The 23,617-nt window shown below is 42.9% G+C and overlaps 1 protein-coding gene across 2 annotated transcripts in view; it reads left to right on the top strand.

The window, feature by feature from the left end:
- The window catches only part of DYNC2H1 (dynein cytoplasmic 2 heavy chain 1), a 302,024-nt gene that overhangs the window by 17,679 nt on the left and 260,728 nt on the right, over positions 1-23,617 (top strand). For both annotated transcript variants that reach the window (XM_075266159.1, XM_075266158.1), the window contains exons 12-28: positions 805-1,000; positions 1,714-1,809; positions 2,126-2,287; positions 2,789-2,887; positions 4,435-4,574; positions 4,661-4,889; positions 5,824-5,951; positions 7,494-7,609; positions 8,154-8,281; positions 10,187-10,336; positions 11,121-11,326; positions 13,153-13,308; positions 15,411-15,525; positions 16,986-17,156; positions 19,931-20,313; positions 23,192-23,324; positions 23,404-23,521. In XM_075266159.1, coding sequence (XP_075122260.1) covers positions 805-1,000; positions 1,714-1,809; positions 2,126-2,287; positions 2,789-2,887; positions 4,435-4,574; positions 4,661-4,889; positions 5,824-5,951; positions 7,494-7,609; positions 8,154-8,281; positions 10,187-10,336; positions 11,121-11,326; positions 13,153-13,308; positions 15,411-15,525; positions 16,986-17,156; positions 19,931-20,313; positions 23,192-23,324; positions 23,404-23,521 — 2,726 coding nt within the window. The remainder of the gene's footprint in view (positions 1-804; positions 1,001-1,713; positions 1,810-2,125; positions 2,288-2,788; positions 2,888-4,434; positions 4,575-4,660; positions 4,890-5,823; positions 5,952-7,493; positions 7,610-8,153; positions 8,282-10,186; positions 10,337-11,120; positions 11,327-13,152; positions 13,309-15,410; positions 15,526-16,985; positions 17,157-19,930; positions 20,314-23,191; positions 23,325-23,403; positions 23,522-23,617) is intronic.

The following is a 23,617-nucleotide window of genomic DNA, read 5'->3' as shown; positions in this document are numbered from 1 at the left end:
ATCGGTTGGGTGCGGTTTCTCTGGCCAGCACTTGTCGGTCTCTATCTCCCAGTTTTCGGGGCACATTCTGACAATCGCCATTCACCTTCCACTTCATAATCACATAGGTCACTGATGATTTTGGGTAATTCAGTTCGCTTGCTATGTCCCTTAAGGATCGACCATTTCTGTGGTACCCCACAATTACCCCTAATTACTTCTAATAATAGCTGATCATGGGGGTTCTGGATGTCGTTCCCCCCCTCCCCCCCACTAGTCAGGACAATATCTGAGGCCTGGAAAGCTCTTTTTAGGTTAAGGCCCCATGAAGTGAATTATAGCTAAATAACGGCAGCATTTTTCTCAGTTTTTTTTTCTTCCTTTACTTAACATATAGGAAACATGCTCACGATTCAACAGCTAAGATTAAGAGGCTGCAATTTTTCAGGTTTTCCGCAGCTCTTTTTTCCTGCCTTGTATGGATGAGATTAATGAAATCTCATTCAATTCACTGGTACTATATAACACAGTGTTTCACAGCAGCCATAAATGCTGCATTTCCATAGTGTGGGGCCTTGGTATAAGGTTACTTTCACAAATCAGTTTTATTGTCTATTGTTCATCTCTTTCAGGGTGTGAAACCAGCCGTATTCAGAGCTTCATGTAGTATAGTATTTATATATAATATGTCATTGTTCTATACCAAGGATCTGTTTTCTGGGTAGCATGAAGCTTTTATACAGTATGTGGGTAATATTGTGATCTTGTTTCCCTTTCCTTTCTGAAATGCAATATAATATACTTTCTTTGGTTGATCCTGTGTAGCATACAGCCAAGCAGTCAGGTAATGGAGTTGGACCACTCTAATGGAGCCCTGAAAATCCACTATTCTGACCGGTTGGTTACCCTGCTGCGTGAGGTCCGCCAGCTCTCAGCACTGGGATTAGCCATTCCTGCTAAAATCCAGCAAGCCACCAAAACAGCGCAGATGTTCTACAAGCAAGCCATGATTCTTAAGCAGGTTGGTGATGGCGCTTGATTTGGTCTCACCTTCTGTCTCCCATTTATATAGTCCCAATGCTTTTCCTTTTAAATAGCTGTGTTGTAGGTTGGTGTCATTGAAATGGGTACCATATACATAATGCTGCAGATAAATAAAATATATATATATATATATATATATATATATATATATATATATATATATATATATATATATATATATATGGTTTATCCTATGTGGATACGTGTATGTAAATGTGTACCCAATTCTGGGTATGTGTATATAGATGTGGACCCATCCCTGGATATTTATATGTAAATGTGGACCAATCCCTGGGTACTAGAGATGAGCGAGTACTATTTGAAACTACCATTTCGAATAGCACGCTCCCATAGGAATGAATGGGAGCGGCCGGCGCGCAGTAGTTAAGCAGCAGAATGCCTGTGCCGGCTGCGTCCATTCATTCCTATGGGGCGTGCTATTTGAAACGGGAGTTTCGAATAGTACTCGCTCATCTCTACTGGGTACGTGTATATAGATGTGGACCCATCCTTAGGTACGTATATATAGATGTGGATACCCTAGGAAACAGCAGTGAAATAAATATTCGATGTGCCGTGAAAGAAAATGGAGAAAAATGACTTTTGGTCGCCAGCTTGCCTCCATGAATTGCCTTCAGTACATTTATTATATCTTGATCAATCTCCTACTTTTTTTCTCTTTGTTTGTAGGTCGCCCATTTCTACAACACCATAGACCAGCAGATGATTCAGAGTCAGAGACCGATGATGTTAAAGTCGGCGTTGGCATTTGAGCAGATTATTAAGGTGAATGTCATGTATATGGAAGAGCAGACTGTTCACTTAAAGGGATATTCCCAGCTTGCACATTTATGACTTATTCACAGCCTAGTCCATAATTTTTTTTAGTAAATACTTGTCTTCCTTATGATATTGCAGTTCTGTTGCTTTTTTCCCTTGAATACAAAATGAATAGCCCAGTCTGTCACATGACAGGCTCCAATAATGACCAAGCCAATGACATTGTTAATAGTACAAATTGGCATTAATCTATACGGCCGGCTTTATTGTGTCATGCTTCTCCCATCCCCTTTCTTAAAATCTGAATGTTTTCATCCTCTAGAGTTCTAAGATGAGCTCGGATGAATCTGGGCAAAAAACCCGTATAACATGGGACAATCCTAAAGAACTTCAGAGTTATATTGAGAAACTACAAAGCGCAGCAGAGCAGCTTTCTACTGAGAACAGGAGGCTGCGGAAGAAACATACAGACTTCTGTGAGAAGGTAAATGATTCTAGTGTAAGCAGTAACGTATGTACAATGTGCCAGAGTACTAGCACCATGTGAAGAAGAACAAGGAAAAAATAGAATTCCTCCACTGCCTCCACCTTTTCTCTCCAGTGAGAGCGGGCGGAAACCCAGCAGATCCCATTCCAGTCTATGGGGTCCGCGGGTAAAGTTTCCGCCTTTCAGGACCCCAAGTGGGATCTAAAGGACGAAAACCCAAATGCTAGTGTGAACCTAATGTTATAATAGGTGATTAAATATGTGATCAATGGGGATACGGCACCTGTGACCCCCCCCCACAATCAACAAGGTGAAGGGGCTGCAGCGTCTGGATGAGACCTGTGACAACTTAACTTAATACTAAGTACAATACTTGGCATTGCAGCTTTTTCTCAATCACTTGAATGGGACTGAGCCGCTTTTATTCTATGCAACCGTCAGCACAGGGAAGAGGCTGCGGCGGCTACCATACCGTGACTGTCGTGATTCTTTTTACAGGTTGTTGTTCTCATGAGTGTAGATTTACTTCGTCAACAACAGCGATGGAAAGATGGACTGTTGGAAATGCGCAATGTGTTCTCCAGTCTTGAATATCAGGTAATTTCTCCTGACAAGGTTTTCTTGCCACGGGAGCTACAAAAGGTTTTTAACATAGAACTGAAAGCAAAACATTTGAAAATGATGGGGACGATTTACTGAGTAATGGTGAAAACTGTACCAAAAAGATAAAGTGAGTGTTATGCTCAATAAATGTATTAGGTGTTTTTCTTTCCATCATATTAAAGGGGTTGTTCAACTATTAAATATCATATTCATTGTGTAGATCATAAAAAGGCCAGTTACATGGTGTTAAAGGGGATTTCCAGTGTTTTCCCAACTCGCATGCTCAACCATCTTGCATGCTGTGTGTGCTGTTCACTTCCTGGTTTTCTCGGTACATTGGTGGGCGGGGTTTCACTTGCTGTCTCCCAGACAAAGCCAGCTCTGCTCTCTCTCTTCATAGCAGTACATGTTTGCAGTCAGTAATGAGGGATGGTTGTAAATAAATTAGCACAGTAGCACTGGAAGATGCACGATATGAAGCTGATGTAGCAGAGCTGGATTTGATAGGTGATGAGAATCCCAAGTTTACATGCTACAGGACCAAGAGTCAGCTTGAAATAAACTCAGTTATGGGTCTGTGTTTACATACAGAGGTAACAGACTCCCTGTCTCAGCCCTTATCAGTGAAATTCAATTAGCAGACTGATAACTGGGACATAAACAGCTCACAAATGCAAGATGCTCCCCAGTCCCGAGCACTTGGCTCCCCCCTCCCCTCCTGAGAGCAGGGAGCTACGTCACTTGTCCTGGGCGGAGAGATAAGACCATTCCCAGGTCTGTGGTTTTGGAAACGCAGTGTAAACAATGAAGTGAATAATCTCAGATAGTGGCCAAACAAAGCAGTTTTGCTCAAGCAACTTATTTAGGAAAAGTCTTAAATCCACATAAGCTAGCAGTATAGATAGGATCCTTGAGATGGGACAACCCCTTTAACAATGCTTTGATGTTTTATTTTCAAGCTCACTAACCATCCCTGTGAGCAGTTCAGCCAGGAAGCTAAACGTCACTGCAGCATGTGACCTCCTAAGCAGGGAGGTAATTTGCACAATGGAGAGTGGAAAAGGGAGAGACAAACACAGAGTGAGAGCAGGCAGATGAATCCTGGGAAATGTAGTTTGTCCACAGATTCACTGCATGTAAATAACAGGGATACAAGGAGCAGCAAGTAAAATAAGTCAAAGCAAAGGCTGCAGAAGGGAACAGTGAGGATTTAGCATTGTTGTGGATGTATTTAAAGTTAATTTTTGAAAGCTGGATAACCCCTTAAAAATAAAAAAAAATGATTCAGTGATCAGTAAGTAGGGGCCACCTGGTGTACAGAGCAAATAGTAATGTGCATAGTCACCTAATGTGCTGGTAGGCTCGCATGCTCAGCCATTCTCCCCACAACCAGGTCTACTTGGCAGAAAGCTGTCTCTGATGGCAGAGGGTCATTTTTTTGATATTTTGCCATGTGAAGAGACACTGAGCATGTGCATCCACCAGCTCATCAAACATCTCCTGATAATATATGTATGTATTTTATTTATTTTGGATTGTAGGGAATGCGATCTAGTGACTTGAAGGCTTGGCGCCAGCACTGGGACCATCAGCTGTACAAGGCTCTGGAACATCAGTATCAGATGGGCCTGGAGGCTCTGAATGAAAATCTCCCCGAAATCAGCATTGATCTCACATTTAAGTAAGAGCCGTTTCTGTGCAGGAGTGGGGGAGGGGACAGCGTCTCATAAGTCCTATATTTTATTTATCCATGAAAATCTCTTCCAGACACGGCAGGTTACAGTTTAAACCTCCTTATGAAGAAATCCGTGCCAAGTATTACCGGGATATGAAGAGGTTCATTTCTATTCCCCACCAGTTCAGGGGACTGAGCGAGCCGGGTGCAGAGCCAATCTTTTCTGTGATGCCTGAGAGGAATGCAAATGGCTTCATCACTGTGTTCAGTAAAGCAGAGGATTTGTTCAGAAGGTTATCTGCTGTCATGGATCGATTTAAGGTGCGCTCTGCATTTCAATAAGCTTTACCTGTTATTTAACGCTGTGAAGGAACACAGGCCGTGGATCAGTACCTTACCTGAACCGATAGCCATTTATGTATGCAGAGGATAAAGGGATTGTCCGACCAATATGGAGAGGCAAATCTTATTACTTGTATTAGAAAAATTTGTACAATTTTCCAATATACTTTATGTATCAATTCCTCACAGTTTTCTAGATCTCTGCTTGCTGCCATTCATTCTGCTAAAAACCAGTCCATGCTCATGTGATGTATTGTACATGGTTGTGTGATAATAATAAAATTTTTTATTTATATAGCGCCAATGTATTCTGCAGCGCTGTACAATTTGTAGGGTTCAAATACAGACAGAAAAATGCATTACAAAGAAAGTCATTTCACACAATGGGACTGAGGGCCCTGCTCGCAAGAGCTTACAATCTATGAGGTAGAGGGGGTGACACAGGAGGTAGCAGGGGCGGCAGTGCTTATACAGGGGTCAGACACTTTTGTAATAGAGGTGACTGTCATTACACAAACTTATTAAGGCCTCATATCATGTGGGGAAGTGTGGGAGCAGGGACAGAGGAGGGTTAAATTTTGGGGATTCTAATTATAGTACGGAAGGGTTTACATTAGGAATTGTGATAGGCCTGTCTGATAAGATGCATCTTTAGTTTGTGTTTGAAACTGTAGAAATTGGGAGTTAATCTGATTGTCTGGGGTAGAGCATTCCAGAGAAGTGGTGCAACTCAGGAGAAGTCTTGTATACGAGCGTGGGAGGAACACACAGCTCGTTATTGTCACCAAATAATCATCTGATAACGAGCTTTGCAATTAATCTAACAATAACAATGTATACTTGATGGAAAAAGGTTGATTTTGATAGAGCGGTGTCTATTTCCAACCTATGTAACTTTTTTCTTTCTGTCCAGGACTGGGTTGTGCTCGGTCAAGTAGATGTGGACGCCCTGATAGAGAAGTATTTACACAATGTACAAGACTGGGAGAAAAACTTTAAAGCCCTTAAAGTCAGGGGTAAAGAAGTGGAGCGTCTCCCAAGGTATTTTGTTACCGAGTACCTGTTATTATTAGGAAAACAAGGCCACTTTCTTCGAGAAAAAGCAGGAGAGCAGTCCACAATTTGTGTATGATATTACAGCACAGCAGCATTCACTGCCATGGTACTGAGCTGTCCTTTCAGATGCATCCAGTGAACAGGTGTGGCGCTGTTTCTGGACGAAAGCAGACTTGTGTTTTTTAATCCCTCTTATATAGATTATCCAGACGTATGTTATCTCCTGTTCTTATATTGAATGTAAAGAGATGTAAGTGTATGTTGGGCAGCTGTAGAGCAGCCGTCTGACCCCAATCAGTATTAGGCACAGCTCCCATTTATACCATGTATGATATTTGCTGGGCGTTTCACTGCTTCCTTGGCCGCCCATGTGCTAGGTGTGCAGTTTCTCCTCTCCACGCCTGATGTCAGCAAAACCCAAGAAGAAGGCCTGGATAAACATTTTGCTGGAGTTTGTGGATGTTGTAATGTGCGTCCTTTGGTTTTATCATCCTTGCACCTATATACATTCATGTACAATATCAATTTACCTTATACTGACCCTCTGTTCAATCATGACCTCCGGTTATAATGTAGCCACGGCTTTAATAACTCATTGGGTTTCCAGTGGATCTTGGCTTTGTTAATGGATGACCTGCCTATAGGATCGGTCATTAATTAAAGCTTGGCGGGGGTCTGACTCTCCCTGTAACCAATTGATGTCATGTTCATCAGTCACATGGCTTATTGCAGCTCAATCCCATTCAAGAAAATAGGCTGAGTTGTGATAACAAGGACAGCCACTGTACAAAGGTGCAATGGTGTGCTTTGAAGACTGTGCAGGACGCCCCCTGTAGGCCAATGCCCCATGTTGCAGAAAATCTTTTTTTATTTTATTTTATTTTATTGTTTGTTGCAATTTTTGCTACATCTTTGTGAGCCAAAGCCAGGAGTGCAGAAGTGTAAGAGCTGATGGTATATTTTGCATTCTTATCAAGACCACTGGGTTTGGCTCAAAAACCTACAACAAAAAAAGCATATTTTCCCCATTGTGGGGCCTTCGCCTTAAAGGGGTTTTCCTGCATTTTGATATTGATCTCTTATTCTTAGGGTAGGTTATCAGTATCAGATCAGCGATGACACCCCCGATGATCAACTGCTTGTAGAGAATGAGCACTTCAGCCTCTTTATTGAGTCCCAAGCGCTGTACATTGTATATCTGCTGTCCTTGGTATTGCAGCTCACTCCCAATGCCTGTAATATATCCACCATTCTAATTGTTGCACCGTTTGATAACAGATACACCCCAAAAAGTTGAGCTGAGCTCTTATAATGCAGGGGGACAGGTACTTTCTCTTGTATGAGATGAGGTTACAGTATTAATATAGAGACTCCAATCTCACAGACCAAGCTTTGTTCAGGGAAAGCTATTTGCTGTGTCAGAAGTTTGCAAGGGCTTCCTCACTACTATAACACAGGGACACAAAAGTGTGAGCACATATAATGTATTAAATCTGCCGTATCCTTTCCCTGCTGCTTGTTTTCTAGTGTTATAAAGATCGACTGTCTGACCATTAACTGCGGTCCGGTCAAGGCTGTTATTGATGATCTCATTCAGAAGCTGTTTGATTCTTTGCTGATATCGCTGAAGAAATCTATCCAAGGTAAGTGAGGAAGTGAAGAGTGGAAAGCGGAGTCAGAAATCATATTCTTGATTCGAGGCTTTATGTAAGGGCTACATCTGTGCCAGTGCCCCATCATAGTTACATACTGTATATATACTAACCCAGGGAGGCTGCACATTATAACTGTGTGATAGGAGTTGTCTATTCATCAGCAGTAGCTGTGTTAGGAGTTTGTGTCCCTCTTGTGCAGAGCCTGTGCCGAACAGTCCATGCAGATTTATCCCACAGAATTGTGACGTTCCATGTAATTCTCAGCAGGTCAGCAATGTCCTCTTTTGTCCCTGCTGAGTGGCGTACATGTTCAGTGATACATCCCTATTCTCCATAGGTATAATATCCATACACATTAAAATTTGAAAGAAGGTAGAAGCTAAAAAATCTTTTGTTTGTTTTTTTTCCATCTCTGAATGTATTTTTTTTTTGGAAATACTTTTATGTAGCATTTAACAGTGGATTCAATATAGTAATATAATCTAGTTTGCTGTTAGTGGATACATTTGCTTTCTTGTCTGTCTCTCCTCAGCTCACCTGCATGAGATTGATACCTTTGTGTCAGACGGGATGGAAATATTGTCTAGCCGCCCTCAGAGCGTCGAAGAGATTGGAGAAGCCAATATGAAGCATGGAGAACTGAAGATGAGAAAACCTGAGGTGCTGATCACTTTCTTTAGAGTCCATACCTCACATAGATGATGGGGGTGGATAGTTTACCTATTGTTCTCCTGGTATTGGAAACACTCCGTACTTATGAAGACAGATTCATAAAGATGTCTATAGCTATGAAATGCAAATTTCAATAGTATTGGTAAATGAGCCCCAATGTCCATGGATGGGATTTTCAAATCAATGTCACATCAATGTCATAAGATAAGATAAGATAATCCTTTAATAGTCCCACAGTGGGGAAATTTCAGTATGTTACAACAGCATAGTAATACAGATACCGGATAATACACAGTAATATATTACAGACGTAGACACACATATGCTGAGAGGAGAAGATATACTAGGAGTCCATAGCAGCTAAGGAACAGAAGAAGAAAGAAGGAAGATGTCAGGATCATTTAGTTCTCTGTGCGGTTAAAGGTGTAATCCAAACCTATTGCAAAATGGGGTTTCCCAGATTAACACCCCAACCAATAAGACATACATGACCTGTTTTACTGATATACCACAATTATATATGGTTGGATTCACTGTTGACCACCATTTCTGGTTGTATTGGATGCACTTACACCTCAGTCTTCGGATTTCTCTTCTATCCTCTTTATTGTCATTTTTCCAAGAAATATGAAGTGTAGATTAGATTCCTTTATTCGTCTACATTCCTAAATAATAGCTTTAGAAAGAAAGCTGAATAAAGTCAGTGTATGCAGGAAGTGTTCAGGTGTAGAAGAAGCCGGCCATAATATTATGTGACAAAAACTGATTTCTGAAACATAAGAATGAAAAATAGAGGCAGAAAAGCCGATTACTCTGTAATCCAACGCTTTGTGTTATGGAGGAGACTACAAGAGCGTGATTAACCTACATTTATGGAAAGTGACTGGAGGGAAACAACCTGCATAAGACACTTGATAAAGGGAATAATAATGGCGTTTTCATAGTTCTGTGTCTAACACTTTAAAGCCATAGCGGCAGTAATATACAAATAAGACCTCATTGGGGACAAAAGAGGACCCGACGCATACAGTAGTGCCATCTTTTGGAGGGTATCTCCCTATAGGTTAATGTATGCTTTTCAAAGAATAACTCCCAATGAGGTTTTATTTCCATATTCCTTACCCAGAATTCTTAGCAGGGCATGCATTGTCTTATAAGTCCCTGTACGGTCTCTCCCTAATGAGGAACATTACCCATTGGAGTAGTGACCATTTTTGTACAGATGTTTTGCTATGTTGGGTGTGCCCATTGTGTACATCTATGGAATATCCACAGTGTATGCTATAGACATTCAAAGCTACACTGTATGTGCTCTGGAATGATAGACTTAAATGGAATTATTGTTTGCCATATTACAAATTCATTGGTGCAGCAGCCTGGTCATAGTCACTCTGTCTGCAAGACTGCTAGCTCACGTTAGATTTCTTCCTGCTTCCCTGGTAACGTTCTTCTATACACTGCTTGCCTCATAGCAGAGGCTGCTGCAATCACAAGACTTTAGTAAATAGATAGATTCTGCCACAGACACACAAATTCCCTGCAATTTCATCCACTTTAAAGGGTTTATCTGGTTTCTAGTATTTTGGCCTATTCTTAGCTTAGGACATCAATATTAGATGTGCGGGTGTCCTGGGTGTCACCTGTACCAAGACAAGTGTGGCTCTCAGTAATGTTATCATCCTGCGCACCGCGCTGTTCAGTCGCTGGACAGATTTGTAGGTACTGAAGTGCTGCAGCATAGGCTTTAATGGCTGTTATCAGGGTGTGTATTCTTCTTACAGAAATAGAAAAGTGAAAACTTCCATTGTATAACGGTCATTGAATACTGCTACTCCAACTACCTTAATTCTTTTCCAAGACCCTTATTGTTTGTATGAATTGTGAATTTTACAGATTTTGCCGTTGTTCAAGGAGGCCGAAGATAAAAACAGATTGCTGCGCTCTGTCGCAGGCGGCGGCTTAGACACCATTGGCAATCTCCGGGCAAAATGGGATAAATTTGAGTTGATGATGGAGAGTCATCAGCTAATGGTGAAAGAGCAGGTAGGTGGTGACTGGTGGTGACCTGTTGTGAGCTGGGGGTGTATGTCTAGTTGTGCCTGTGCCTAGTACAGCACATCAGTGTAAGGGTAAGTTCACACAGGCTTTTTTGGTCTGGAACCTGAGGCGGAGACCGTCTCAGGTTCCGGACCAAAATACGGGTAGCTGCGACTGGATGCCAGTGCACTGGATCCGCCCCCTCACAGTGGTGTGGTCTATGGAGACCGCCAGGCTGCCCTTTCTTCTTGTTGAAGCCTGGTGGCAGCAACCTCCGGAGTAGGCCCATTCATTTGAGCCTGCTCTGGAGGGGGAAGCCGCGACTGTCGGAAGTCGTGGCAGGCGGGTTTTGACTCGAGAGTGGCATGGCTCCCCGCGTTACTCTCGGTGCCAAAATCCGCCCTACTGCCCCCCGTGTGAACTAAGCCTTAATGGCTTATCCTCCTCTCCGTAGTGTTCATAGTTAGCGGTATGATGGGGAGCTTTATTATTATAACAATGTAGTCTGCCAGTCCCCATAGTACAGATAACTACCTATGAACATGGTAGGGGAGGTAGCAGGCAGGACGACTCCGGGGCCGCTGGTCTTGATCCCGTGACCTAGGATCGGAACCAGTTAGTATCCTGTTGTTCGTTGCATTAGGAATCCTTAATGAAGGAAGTTTTGACACTCTCCCTAGATAATCCCTTTAAGAAATTTGTAAAGCCAAGAGTGAACTCATCTGTAGTTGCAGTTTGGAATGATCTATGTTGCTACTTTTTCTTTCTTTTAATTCTGTCTTCCTTTCAGATTGAGATAATGAAGGAAAATGTGAAAACGAGGGTGAATCTTTACATGCAAGAACTGGAGAAGTTCAAAGCCCGCTGGGACCAGTTCAAGCCGAATGACGACATTATTGAGACTGGAAAAGAAGATGTGTTGGAGAGAAGTGCCCAGTCCATAAAGGAGAAGAAAATGGAGTTTGACGAACTTGAAGCAATAAAGAAAAAACTGATGTATGTCATAAAATCCAAAGTATCGTGAACTGATTTTTGCATTGAGATGCTGATATCACACCTAAAATCCTACAACAAAGTACAAGACATGTGAATGGGGTTTTCAAAACCCCACATTTCACATATAGATATTTTTCCTGCAGCTGAAGGAATGCTGCAAATGATGAAATCCACAGCTTATTTGTTTTATCACAGATTTGTTAAGGTTTGCCATGATCTGCTCCAAATCTGTGGCAAATTTCCCTTGCAACATTTGCAGAATTTGTTGTGGATTGGTTGCATTTAAATCCACCATGAGCAGGGGCGCAACTACCGGGGTAGCAGCAGTAGTGGCTGCCACAGACCCCGAGTATAATGATCGGAGGCCCAGGAGAGGTAAGAGAACATAAAAAACAGCGTTATTTACCTAGGCTTTGGGCTTACTTGCGTGACATCCCAGATGTCACATGACCGGGGCCTGTGTCCAGATGTGTCGCAACGCAGTCCCCCCGGTCATATGATGTCCAGTACGTCATTGAAGATGGCCAACTGCGGCCGAGAGTGCAACAGAGCCGGGAATAGGTAAGTAACAGTGTTTTTTATGTTTTTACCTCCCTGGGTCTCCAATTTTTATACTTTGGGGTCTGAAAAGACCCCAGAGTATAATAATTGTTCACGTGTGGCCACAATGGAGCATAATACTGTGTGCAGGGGCCACTATGGAGCATAATACTGTGTGCAGGGGTCACTATGGGGCATCATACTGTGTGCAGGGGCCACTATGGGGCATAATACTGTGTGCAGGGGCCACTATGGGGCATAATACTGTGTACAGGGGCCACTATGGGGCATAATACTGTGTGCAGGGGCCACTATGGGGCATAATACTGTGTGCAGGGGCCACTATGGGGCATCATACTGTGTGAAGAAGCTACTATGGGACATAATACTGTGTGCAGGGGTCACTATGGGGCATAATACTGTGTGTAGGGGCCACTATGGGGCATAATCCTGTGTGTAGGGGCCACTATGGGGCATAATACTGTGTGCAGGGGCCACTATGGGGCATAATACTGTGTGCAGGGGCCACTATGGGGCATCATACTGTGTGAAGGAGCCACTATGGGACACAATACTGTGTGCAGGGGCCACTATGGGGCATAATACTGTGTGCAGGGGCCACTATGGGGCATAATACTGTGTGCAGGGGCCACTATGGGGCATCATACTGTGTGAAGGAGCCACTATGAGACACAATACTGTGTGCAGGGGCCACTATGGGGTATAATACTGTGTGCAGGGGCCACTATGGGGCATAATACTGTGTGCAGGGGCCACTATGGGGTATAATACTGTGTGCAGGGGCCACTATGGGGCATAATACTGTGTGCAGGGGCCACTAAGGGACATAATACTGTGTGCAGGGGCCACTAAGGGACATAATACTGTGTGCAGGAATGTGCGGGGCGGTGGAGTGTCGGTTAGTCGCCACGGGGCCCTGCTATTCCTAGTTACGCTATTGACTATAAGGCTATGGTCACATGTCTTTCATACCCTGGATTTGCTGCAGTACCTTAGATCTCCACTAGAATTAGCCGTGTTGTCAGTCAGTGGGGAAAATGTTGGTATTTTTTGCCCAAAATAAGTGACAGGTAAGTTATTTTTGAGGCACAATTTTCTGAACAGGGTTTGTGATAAATCTTTAATGTCTGCCAAACTCTGTGCAGGCATAACATTGTGTGACCCTGGTCTGGAAACACTTGAGCTCTTGCTCTTTTGTCTTCCAGCCTGCCCATACCTTGTGCTAGTTCTGTTTTCTGATGCCATATTGTGCTTTTTCCTTGCAGTGAGGACTGTCTGCACTTTGACCTGGAAGCTCCGGATTTCTCCCTTGCAGATGAGATACGTGTTGACATTGAGGGCTGCACAAGAACATGGTCTTTATATGAGGAGTTTTATCAAGGATTTAATGAGAAGGCCCGAGAAGACTGGATCTCTTTCAGGTACAAAATGTGACCATGTTTTCTAAGGATTGAGACAAAGCTAATTGGCAAAATGGGTCAAATCCATTGTACAGTATTGTGTATACGGCTCCTTTGCTGACTTATGTGTAGAGAGCGGTGAAGCTCTTCCATGATTGCTGACTACAAACAGTCTCTGTGTAGTCTGATCTTGTAGTCACGTACTTCTGGATTCTTGCTGGACGGTTTATAGAGCTGGAGGAAAAAATCTGCTACTGACTCCCACTCAGACACTACTTGTGAAGTGTTTTTTGAGGCATATTCTGCCTAAAAAATCTGCCTGCAAAGATCTCCGTGTGAACATACCTTAGGTTGTCCAGGATCAAAAAATTTTTAAGAAAAAAAATTACACCAGGGAAAGAGATTTTTTTTTAAAAAAACCCAAAACACTCATTTGTCCCTGATACTCTGTTGCCTCCCAGCGTGGTTCGGGCACGCTGCTCCGTTGTTTTTTTGCTGTGATGTCCCAGTCCCTTTCCCTTGGCTGCGGGTTGGACTCGGTGGTCATGTGATTACTGAGGTCAATCAACAGCCTAAGGATAGAATCCAAGGCTATCACAGGTAGCGACGTCCTGTGTCCTTCTATGAGGCTGCTGATTGGTCTCAGCAGTCCCATGCGGCAGGGGCTTCCACCAGAAGAAAACTTTGGATCAGCAGACCAGACCTCGGTGGGAGACACCTGGAGCATGAGTATTGTTGTGGTTTTTCTTTTTCCACCTGACGTAAAGGGATTCTACCATTAAAACCTTTTTTTTTTTTTGTTGATAAGACGTCGGAATAGTCTTTAGAAAGGCTATTCGTCTCTTACCTTTAGACGTGGTCTCCGCTGCGCCGTTCCTTAGAAATACCGTTTTTTACCGGTATGCAAATGAGTTCTCTTGCAGCAATGGGGGCGGGCCCCAGCGCTCAAACAGCGATGGAGCCGTCCCCACCGCTGCCAGAGAATTGTCTTCAGCGCCGCCTCCTTCTTCGTCCGCAGCATCATCATCAATGTCTTCTTCCGGCAAAGACTCGTAACTTCTAGGCCACCGGGCCTTGAGCAGAGCAAACTGCGCAGGCGCACAGGCCACGGGAAAGTGGCCGCTTGCATAGTATTGTTAGCACCCATTTTCCCGTGGCCTGTGCGCCTGCGCAGTCTTCTCTGCTCAAGGCCCTATGCCTAGAAGTTACGAGTCTGCGCCATAAGAAGTCATTGATGACGCTGCGGACGAAGAAGGAGGCGGTGCTGGAGACACTTCTCTGGCAGCGGTGGGGACGGCTCCATCGCTGTTTGAGCGATGGGGCCGCCCCCATCGCTGTGAGAGAACTTATTTGCATACTGGTAAAAAACAGTATTTCTTAGGAACGGCGCGGCGGAGACCTCGTCTAAAGGTAAGAGACGAATAGCCTTTCTAAAGGCTATTCCGACGTCTTATCCACAAAAAAAAACGGTTTTAATGGTAGAATCCCTTTAATTAAAAAAAAAAAAGAAAGAAAAAAGAAAAAAATCTTGGGCAACACCTTTACGCCTGCTACAAGGATATGTTACATGTTAATACTTCCAACCAGCCGCCTCCTCTGATAATAACAGCTGATCTCTAGGATTTCCTGCAGCTGGACCTCGGCAATATGCAGACAAAACCACTAGGTTGAGGCCCCACGTTGCAGAAACCCAGCTTTTTTGTTGCCGATTTTTTTGCGTTTTTTTTTTTTTTTTTTGAGCAAAGCAAGGAATGGCTACAAAAGGAATGAGTAATCTATAGGAAAATCTTATATTTCTACCTTCTACTCAATCCACTCCTGCAACGAAAAACTGCAACAAAAAAAGCTGCGTTTACACAACATGGGGCCTCAATCTAATGGATGTAGAAGTTTGTGGATGTTGTTACTAGATCTTTTTTTAGCTCTTTTAGTTTTATATTAAATTTAGTGAGCAGATATGTACAGATGTAAAAAAAAAAGTGAATATTATGTTGCTAATTCAGGGTATGAATTGGTCCTATTACCCTGTAATAACCTGTACCACTTATTGCTTTACCCCTTCTCTATGTATCTCACACTGATACCTAAACTAAACCCGTTCTTACCACCTTTATCATTCACAGGAGCAAATGTTACAGCTTTGAAGAATTCCTTCTGTCGTGGCACGATAGATTGAGAAAAATAGAAGAACATAGCACCATGTCTGTGAAACTCCAGACAGAAATTGACAGATACAAGGTGCAGCATTCAGAAGCTTTGGGTATAACGGTGCTAAATAAGATGAACCACAGGGACATTGATATGTTTTAAAGGGGTTTTCTGGTGCATCAGTATTAAATACAATACAGTACAATATAACAAAAGTTTACTCATCACAAATTCCCTGGGGAAACACGGTGGCTCAGTGGTTAGCACTGCAGCCTTGCAGCACTGGAGTCCTGGGTTCGAATCCTGCCAAGAGCAACCTCTGCAAGGGGTTTGTGTGTGTCCCCCCCCCCCCCCCTGTGTTTGCATGGATTTCCACCCATTCTACAAAGACATACTGATAGGAAAAAAAAATTACATTGTGATCCCTATATGGGACTCACAATCTACATTAAAAAAAAAAATTCCCTGCTGCACAATGAATTCTTGGAAATACTTGCTTTAGCTGACCATTGGCGAAACTAGAGAATCTCTCAGCATTTTTTTTTTGTTGAACGAAAGAAAGAAAGAAAGAAAGAAAGAAAGAAAGAAAGAAAGAAAGAAAGAAAGAAAGAAAGAAAGAAAGAAAGAAAGAAAGAAAGGGAAAGTGCAGCATCTGGTCTAGAGTAGTGGGGCATTGGGGAAGTGGGCGTAAACGTCTTTGTATGTGAAGTCCCCCATATGAATCCATATTGAGTTTAGTTTTGATGTGTTGGAAATCCCTTTAAGGTATATAACATGTCAGGTGCCTTTTCGAGATTTGTGTATTTACATGGAAAGTAATACTATTTTTACCCATTATATGACTTTTACTCTGCATTTGTTAGAAATGTTCTGCAGTTTGGAGTTCTCCCTTGATGGGTGACTTGCTGCCATACACTGCACACAGTGAGTAGAGGAGAATCTGCTCTCTAACTTTGTCTTTCACACTCAGATACAGCCCCAGGATCATGCATGACTTATATAGATGATGTGAATAAAGCACTTGGGCTGTGCTATAACTGTCCTATGTAATTAGCATCAATATTGGGAGGATTGAACTGGTCCACCACAGAATCCTCAGTTGGGTTTACATTAAAAGGATCCTATCATTGGATACCCTTTTTTTCTGACTGACACATAGGAATAGCCTTAAGAAAGGCTATTCTTCTCCTACCTTCAGATGTCTTCTCTGCGCTGCCGTTTGGTAGATATCCTGGTTTTCTTCTGCATGCAAATGAGTTCTCTCGCAGCACTGGGGGCGTCCCCAATGCTGCGAGAGAAATCTCCAGCGCTTCCTCCATCTTCTTCTGGACAGCCCTCTCCCTCTGTCTTCTTCTGTCCTGGGTTTCTATCTTCTAGGCCTCAGGCAGAGCCGATTGCGCATACCCGGGCCACAAGAAAATGGCCGCTGAATAGACACTTCAAAACCAGGCTTATTATTATTATTTTATTTTTTTATGGTTCTCCATTACTAATGTTTTTGGGATTAATGTGACGCCTGATGCTTATAGATGGCTGTGTATCTACTATAGATGGTGGTTCCTGTACTGAAGTACGTCCGTGGTGAGCACCTGTCTCCCGATCACTGGCTAGACCTTTTCAGGCTTCTTGGACTTCCAAAGGGAACCACATTAGAAAAATTACTGTTCGGAGATCTGCTGAAAGTTGCTGACGTGATCATATCCAAAGCTTCTGAACTTAAAGTAAGTTTTTATTCCTGAATTATTGAGACGGTTAGTCTCTTTCCCTCTCTTAGACTATGTTCACACGGCTGAATTTGAGGTGGATTCCGCGTCAAAATCAGCTCCAAATTCTACCTAAAACCGGCCTCCATTCATATCCATTGGAGGTAGACATTGATTATTTTTCCTTTAGTTACATTTTTCAGCTGGCAGAAATAGATAAGCGTCCTGCTCCATCTTCAGATGGAGTCCACAAGAAACCTTCCATTGAAGTGAATGCGGACAGTTTCTGCCTGGCTGGTGTGGAATCTGCAAATTCCGCCGCAGAATTTCATAAGGAATTTGCTTAAGCAGAAAAATTCAGCTTAAAATTCCTGAAGTTGAATTATTCAGCCAAGAAAATTTCCTCGTGTAAACGTATCCTTACTATGATTATTAGCATCACTTCTTAACAAGTAAAATTCAGTGAGACTGTTATGAAAAAAGTAAAGATGGCAACACATGGCCAACATGTCTCACCAGTGGCTGCTATCGGTAGGAGGGTGTTGGCAGCGAGCTATGAGAAAGCAGAATCTTTTATGTCGATGCTCCGCATGCCTATTAATGACTATTGTCTGATTATCAAATGCTTCCGCTCTTTACTTTTTCCACTCCCCTACATGGCCCGTTTATCATCCTCGGACTATTAGGAGACATTCACATGGCGTCGGCATTGCATCGTGGCTTTCTATCGATGATTAGGTCCAAGAGAATGAGCCAGGAGTCTCGAGCCGTCTGAATCAGCCACGGAAACTGTGGCAAGACCAAGCAGTATGCTTCTCTTTCCAGCGTCCTGCTGCGATCAGTACCTGGGGATATCCGCCACTGATTTGGATGCATAGCCCTAGGCCGCGGAGTCCGTGGCTGACTCATGTGTGGCAAGATCAAGCAGGACGCTTATTTTTTCAGACTGTGCCCCCAAATTAGCATCACATTCCTGAAGCCTTTTTCACCCATCTGCTGAATGCATATTAAATGTTACATTGATGGAGGTTCAACCACTGGGACCCCATTAAGGGGAAAACCACGGCTAGGACTTTGAATAGAGTAGCAGTAAAGCATGGGTCCTGTCTCTCCTTTCAAAGTAAAAAATATGCAAATCTATTCTCCAGGATGTAATTAGGAGAACAGTGCACTCTGTATGCCGCACTCTAGAGGGCAGCCTCCTTAACATCATGCATGACTCAGTTAAAGAGGACCTTTCACCACTTTTGGGCACATGCAGTGTTATATACTGCCAGAAATATACTGCCAAATCAGTATCCCTACGCTATGACAGTCAGTCAGAGACGTCCGTCTGCTGTGCTGTGGAGCGGGGAGGAACGCCCCCTCCCTCTGCTGACACAGCTCGTCCATTAGTCCATTAGTATTTCTATTCCAAAAGGAACAGATTCCCATCTATGGACAGTGCTGTTTCGGTCTTTTGGACCTCCTCAGCATAGCACAGGGATACTGATTTGGCAGAGTGAGAGACTATAGACCAGGGTCAGGGGATAATCGTACACAGGGTCATGCATAAAGACCGAAACAGTGCTGTCCATAACTGGGAATCTGTTCCTTTTGGAATAGAAATACTAATTTGGCAATAAACTCTGCATCATGTTAGCAGGCTTATTAACTGAGTCATGCATGATGTTAAGGAGGCTGCCCTCTAGAGGGCGGTGTACAGAGTGCACTCTGTTCTCCTAATTACATCCTAGAGAATAGATTTGCATATTTTTTTACCCAGAATCCCTAGCGGAGCAGGAATGACTTGTAAGTCTCCGTACTGCCTATGTAGGCACACACTCTCCCTAATGTGTATGATTATCACCTCTCCTTTCAAAGTCAATAGTACTGATGGAAACAGCCAAGTGCCAACTGGAATACCCCTTTAGGTCCCTGATACTACTGACAGACTTTGACCTTGGACTTACAGTTGACTTGGGCTTTCATTTTTTTCTTGAGGAGCAGTCTAGGGCCTTGAGCAAACAGAAATATAATATACTATAAGAATTTTTTGGTTCATCACCCTGTTTATTAAACCTATATCTGTAAACTAAGGGTATTGAGGTATTGATGGGGTCTGACTTTAAGGCTTCCTTCACACTGAGTTTACGCTTCGCTCATTCAGACACGTATACACGAGCGCTTCAAAACAGATCCCATTCACTTCAATGGGTGCCAGCGTACGCGTGCTACACATTGAAATCAATGGGAGGCTTTTTTCCCTATTGCTTTCAATGTGATATGCGCGAAAGCCGGCACCCATTCAAGTCAACGTGTTTACACGTCAGAATGAGCGGAGCGTAAACTCCATGTGAAGGCAGCCTTAAAGATAATAAGATTGGGGGTCTATACTTCCTATACTTATATGGAGGTAGTGTCTGTCCTGCATGTACGGCCCCTCCATACACTTCTGTGTCGCCTATATGACCCGCTGTTCTAATCAATTGGTGGAATGGGATCTCAATTCTCGTGATGTAGTAGAGAGGGGGTAAATGTAAATTACTGGATTACCCCTTTAAATTATTTTATTGATGTTCCCTGCCATCTATGTCGTAAACGCCTATTCAGAGCCTGGTTACTTTGTTAACCCCTTAGTGATAGGGGTGTAGTGATAGGGGCGTAATAGTAAACTCAATGTTTTGTGTTATGGGCAGTCCTATTACATCTGTTATCTGCAGATCTGAGCAGTAGTAGTAGAAAGTAGTGTGTGACTTACTATGGCTTGTACTATTTCTTTTTACTTTTGCACCTTCCTTTTTGTTCTCTAGGACTTGAACAGCCGCGCTCAGGGTGAAATAACCATCCGAGAAGCTCTCCGGGAATTAGACATCTGGGGGGCCGGTGCCGTGTTCACATTAACAGATTACGAGGATAGCCAGAAACGGACAATAAAGCTGATAAAAGACTGGAAAGACATTGTCAACCAGGTGGGAGATAACCGCTGCCTCCTCCAGTCCCTGAAGGACTCTCCCTATTACAAAGGCTTTGAGGACAAGGTGTCCATCTGGGAGAAGAAGCTTGCAGAACTGGACGAATACCTGCAGAATCTAAACCAGATACAAAGGAAATGGGTGTATTTGGAGCCCATCTTTGGCCGCGGTGCCCTTCCCAGGGAGGAAGCCCGTTTTAACAGAGTGGATGAAGACTTCCGGTATGTAAAGGTCTACTTTTTAAGAGTTCGCTATAGTCTCTGATTTGTCAGGGTATAAAAAAAAAAACACGAAAACTTGGTAATCTTCAGTAGTTGATACCTTTTTAATGGCTAACTCATAATGATGACAAATGGCTGACGTTTCGGAACGCTAGGCTCCTTTCTCAAAGTAAATTTAAAAACATTTTTGAAGAATGCATATATATATATACAGAGCAGGCACAAAAGGTGTTAGAGTTCAGGAGGAGGGGGGAGGGTTGTTAGTAATTGGTAGAGACAATGTAAACACTTACAGGTCCTTATCAGTTCACACGTAACTGTAAAAAGACATGAACCCCTGTGATGCATTAAGTCCACACTCTAGTGTCTGAAGCAGTGTCATGAATTTATACTCATGTATGCGCCGTTCTCTCTTTGATCTGAAATTCCCTCTCAAAACCAGAATTTTCATGTCATTGGTAATGTTGTGATCCCCACTGCAAAAATGTTTTGACACAGGAAGGTCAATCCTTTGTTCTTTAATTGTATGGCGATGTGAGTTCATACGCAGTCTAAGCTGCTGTCCAGTCTCTCCAACATACAGATTTTCAGTGGAACATTTGGTACACATAATTAAATACACTACATTGGATGTGCTGCAGGTGAAGGTACCTGGAATGTTATATTCCTTGTTCGAGTTAGGTATCTCTATCCTGTCAGTGGTCAGTATGTGGGGGCAGGTTTTGCACCTCTTTTTTCCACATGGAAATGGTCGGTCCTCTCCACCTGCACCATTAGGCCTCTGGCCTACTACCGATTCATTGACGATATCCTAATCATTTGGACTGGGTCTGAACAACAGCTGAAAACCTTCCATGAACTATTCAACCAATTCCATCCCACCATCAACCTGACACTCAATCACTCCTTCTCGGAAATAAACTTCCTAGACACAGTCATCAAGATACAGGACAACAAAATTGAGACATCACTGTATCGGAAGCCGATTGACCAACCAACCTACCTAGGATGGGATAGCTTTCATCCGAAACACATAAAGAACTCTATTGTGTACAGCCAGGCCATCAGATACCATCGCATATGTTCTAGCCCTGCAGATAGAGAAGAACACCTTGGAGTCCTCAGAGACACATTCTTGGGGCAGGGTTACCATCCAAGAACAATTGATAACCAAATCACCAGAGCCACCAGGATACCAAGATCGGAGTTATTAAGATACAATACCAAACAGGAGACCAATCGAGTGCCCCTAGTTGTCACATATAACCCACACCTGGAGACGCTGAGAGGAATCACACGCAAATTACATCCAGTACTGCAAAAAGACAACCGTCTAACATCCATATTTCCGGACCCCCCTCTCCTATGCTACAGACAGCCACCAAACCTCAGGAATATGGTGGTCAGTAGCTCACTATCATCCCCAACTAACACAGGAACATTTCCATGTGGAAAAAAGAGGTGCAAAACCTGCCCCCACATACTGACCACTAACAGGATAGAGATACCTAACTCGAACAAGGAATATAACATTCCAGGTACCTTCACCTGCAGCACATCCAATGTAGTGTATTTAATTATGTATACCAAATGTTCCACTGAAAATCTGTATGTTGGAGAGACTGGACAGCAGCTTAGACTGCGTATGAACTCACATCGCCATACAATTAAAGAACAAAGGATTGACCTTCCTGTGTCAAAACATTTTTGCAGTGGGGATCACAACATTACCAATGACATGAAAATTCTGGTTTTGAGAGGGAATTTCAGATCAAAGAGAGAACGGCGCATACATGAGTATAAATTCATGACACTGCTTCAGACACTAGAGTGTGGACTTAATGCATCACAGGGGTTCATGTCTTTTTACAGTTACGTGTGAACTGATAAGGACCTGTAAGTGTTTACATTGTCTCTACCAATTACTAACAACCCTCCCCCCTCCTCCTGAACTCTAACACCTTTTGTGCCTGCTCTGTATATATATATATATATATATATATATATATATATATGCATTCTTCAAAAATGTTTTTAAATTTACTTTGAGAAAGGAGCCTAGCGTTCCGAAACGTCAGCCATTTGTCATCATTATGAGTTAGCCATTAAAAAGGTATCAACTACTGAAGATTACCAAGTTTTCGTGTTTTTTTTTTTTATATTTCCAACCCACTGGCTAACACGGTACAACAACGAACATTTTCCTTTTACTTGTCAGGGTATATTCACTCAAAGGAAATTTTTCCTGGCTGAGGAATTCAGTTTCAGGAATTTGAAGCTAAATTTTTTTCTGCTTGACCAAATTCCGCATCAGATTTTCTGCCTCCCATTCATTTCATAGGATGAGAGCAATGTACATAAACGGTATTCAAGTGACTGATGCCGAATTTCCCATTGACTATAATGTAAAAAACATGATGGGCACTTGTATAATGGCTGTGCTTGGTATTGCAGCTCAGTCTTGTTCATTCAAATGAGACTGAGCTCCACCATGGCCGTGTGTTCAATGAATGTGAAGTTTACCCAAGTGCCTGAGGCCCCTCAAACAGCTGATCAGCCGTGGTCCCACTTGCTGGGCTTTAGGGATCTGATACAGACGGTCTATTCTAAGGATGTCATTAGTATCACAGTCCTTGATACTAATGAGTACTTGGCTTCTCTTTGGCCGTCCTATAGAGATGAATTGACAATATACGTGTGTGACCTGCTGGCCCCTTCATATATGTACATGAGACCTCCATTTCTTGTGTACAGCAGTTGCCCTCTGTTCACACACTTATTCTCTGTCCCGTGTATAGGACATAACTTGTAGTAACCAGAACCAGTAACTTATAACGCATTTAATCTTTTCCTGCTTTCCTTTCTCCTGATTCTACAGGTCGATAATGGCAGACATTAAAAGAGACAACCGGGTGACAATGCTGACGTCTCGGGTCGGGATAAGAAACTCTCTGGTCACCATCCTGGATCAGCTCCAGAGATGCCAGAAGTCTCTGAACGAGTTTCTGGAGGTATAATGTGATGGGCGGCCATTATCTGCGCACGTCTGTATCTTTTGGGAATCGCATCTGACATCTTTGTTTCTCATAGGAAAAGCGCTCGGCCTTCCCACGATTTTACTTCATTGGAGATGACGACTTACTGGAAATACTGGGGCAGTCAACAAACCCGGCAGTGATCCAGTCTCACCTCAAGAAACTTTTTGCTGGTAAAGTCATTTCATTTTGTCATTTGTTACTTGTTCTCACAGACTTTAGTCTTAAAGGGGTATTCCTCTCCTGTAAAGTGATTGTACCAGTTATGC

The sequence above is a fragment of the Leptodactylus fuscus genome, chromosome 2, assembly GCF_031893055.1.
Source record: "Leptodactylus fuscus isolate aLepFus1 chromosome 2, aLepFus1.hap2, whole genome shotgun sequence".
Lineage (NCBI taxonomy): Eukaryota > Metazoa > Chordata > Amphibia > Anura > Leptodactylidae > Leptodactylus > Leptodactylus fuscus.
Note: the sequence above shows the minus strand (reverse complement) of the source record. Positions and strands in the feature narration are given on the sequence as shown.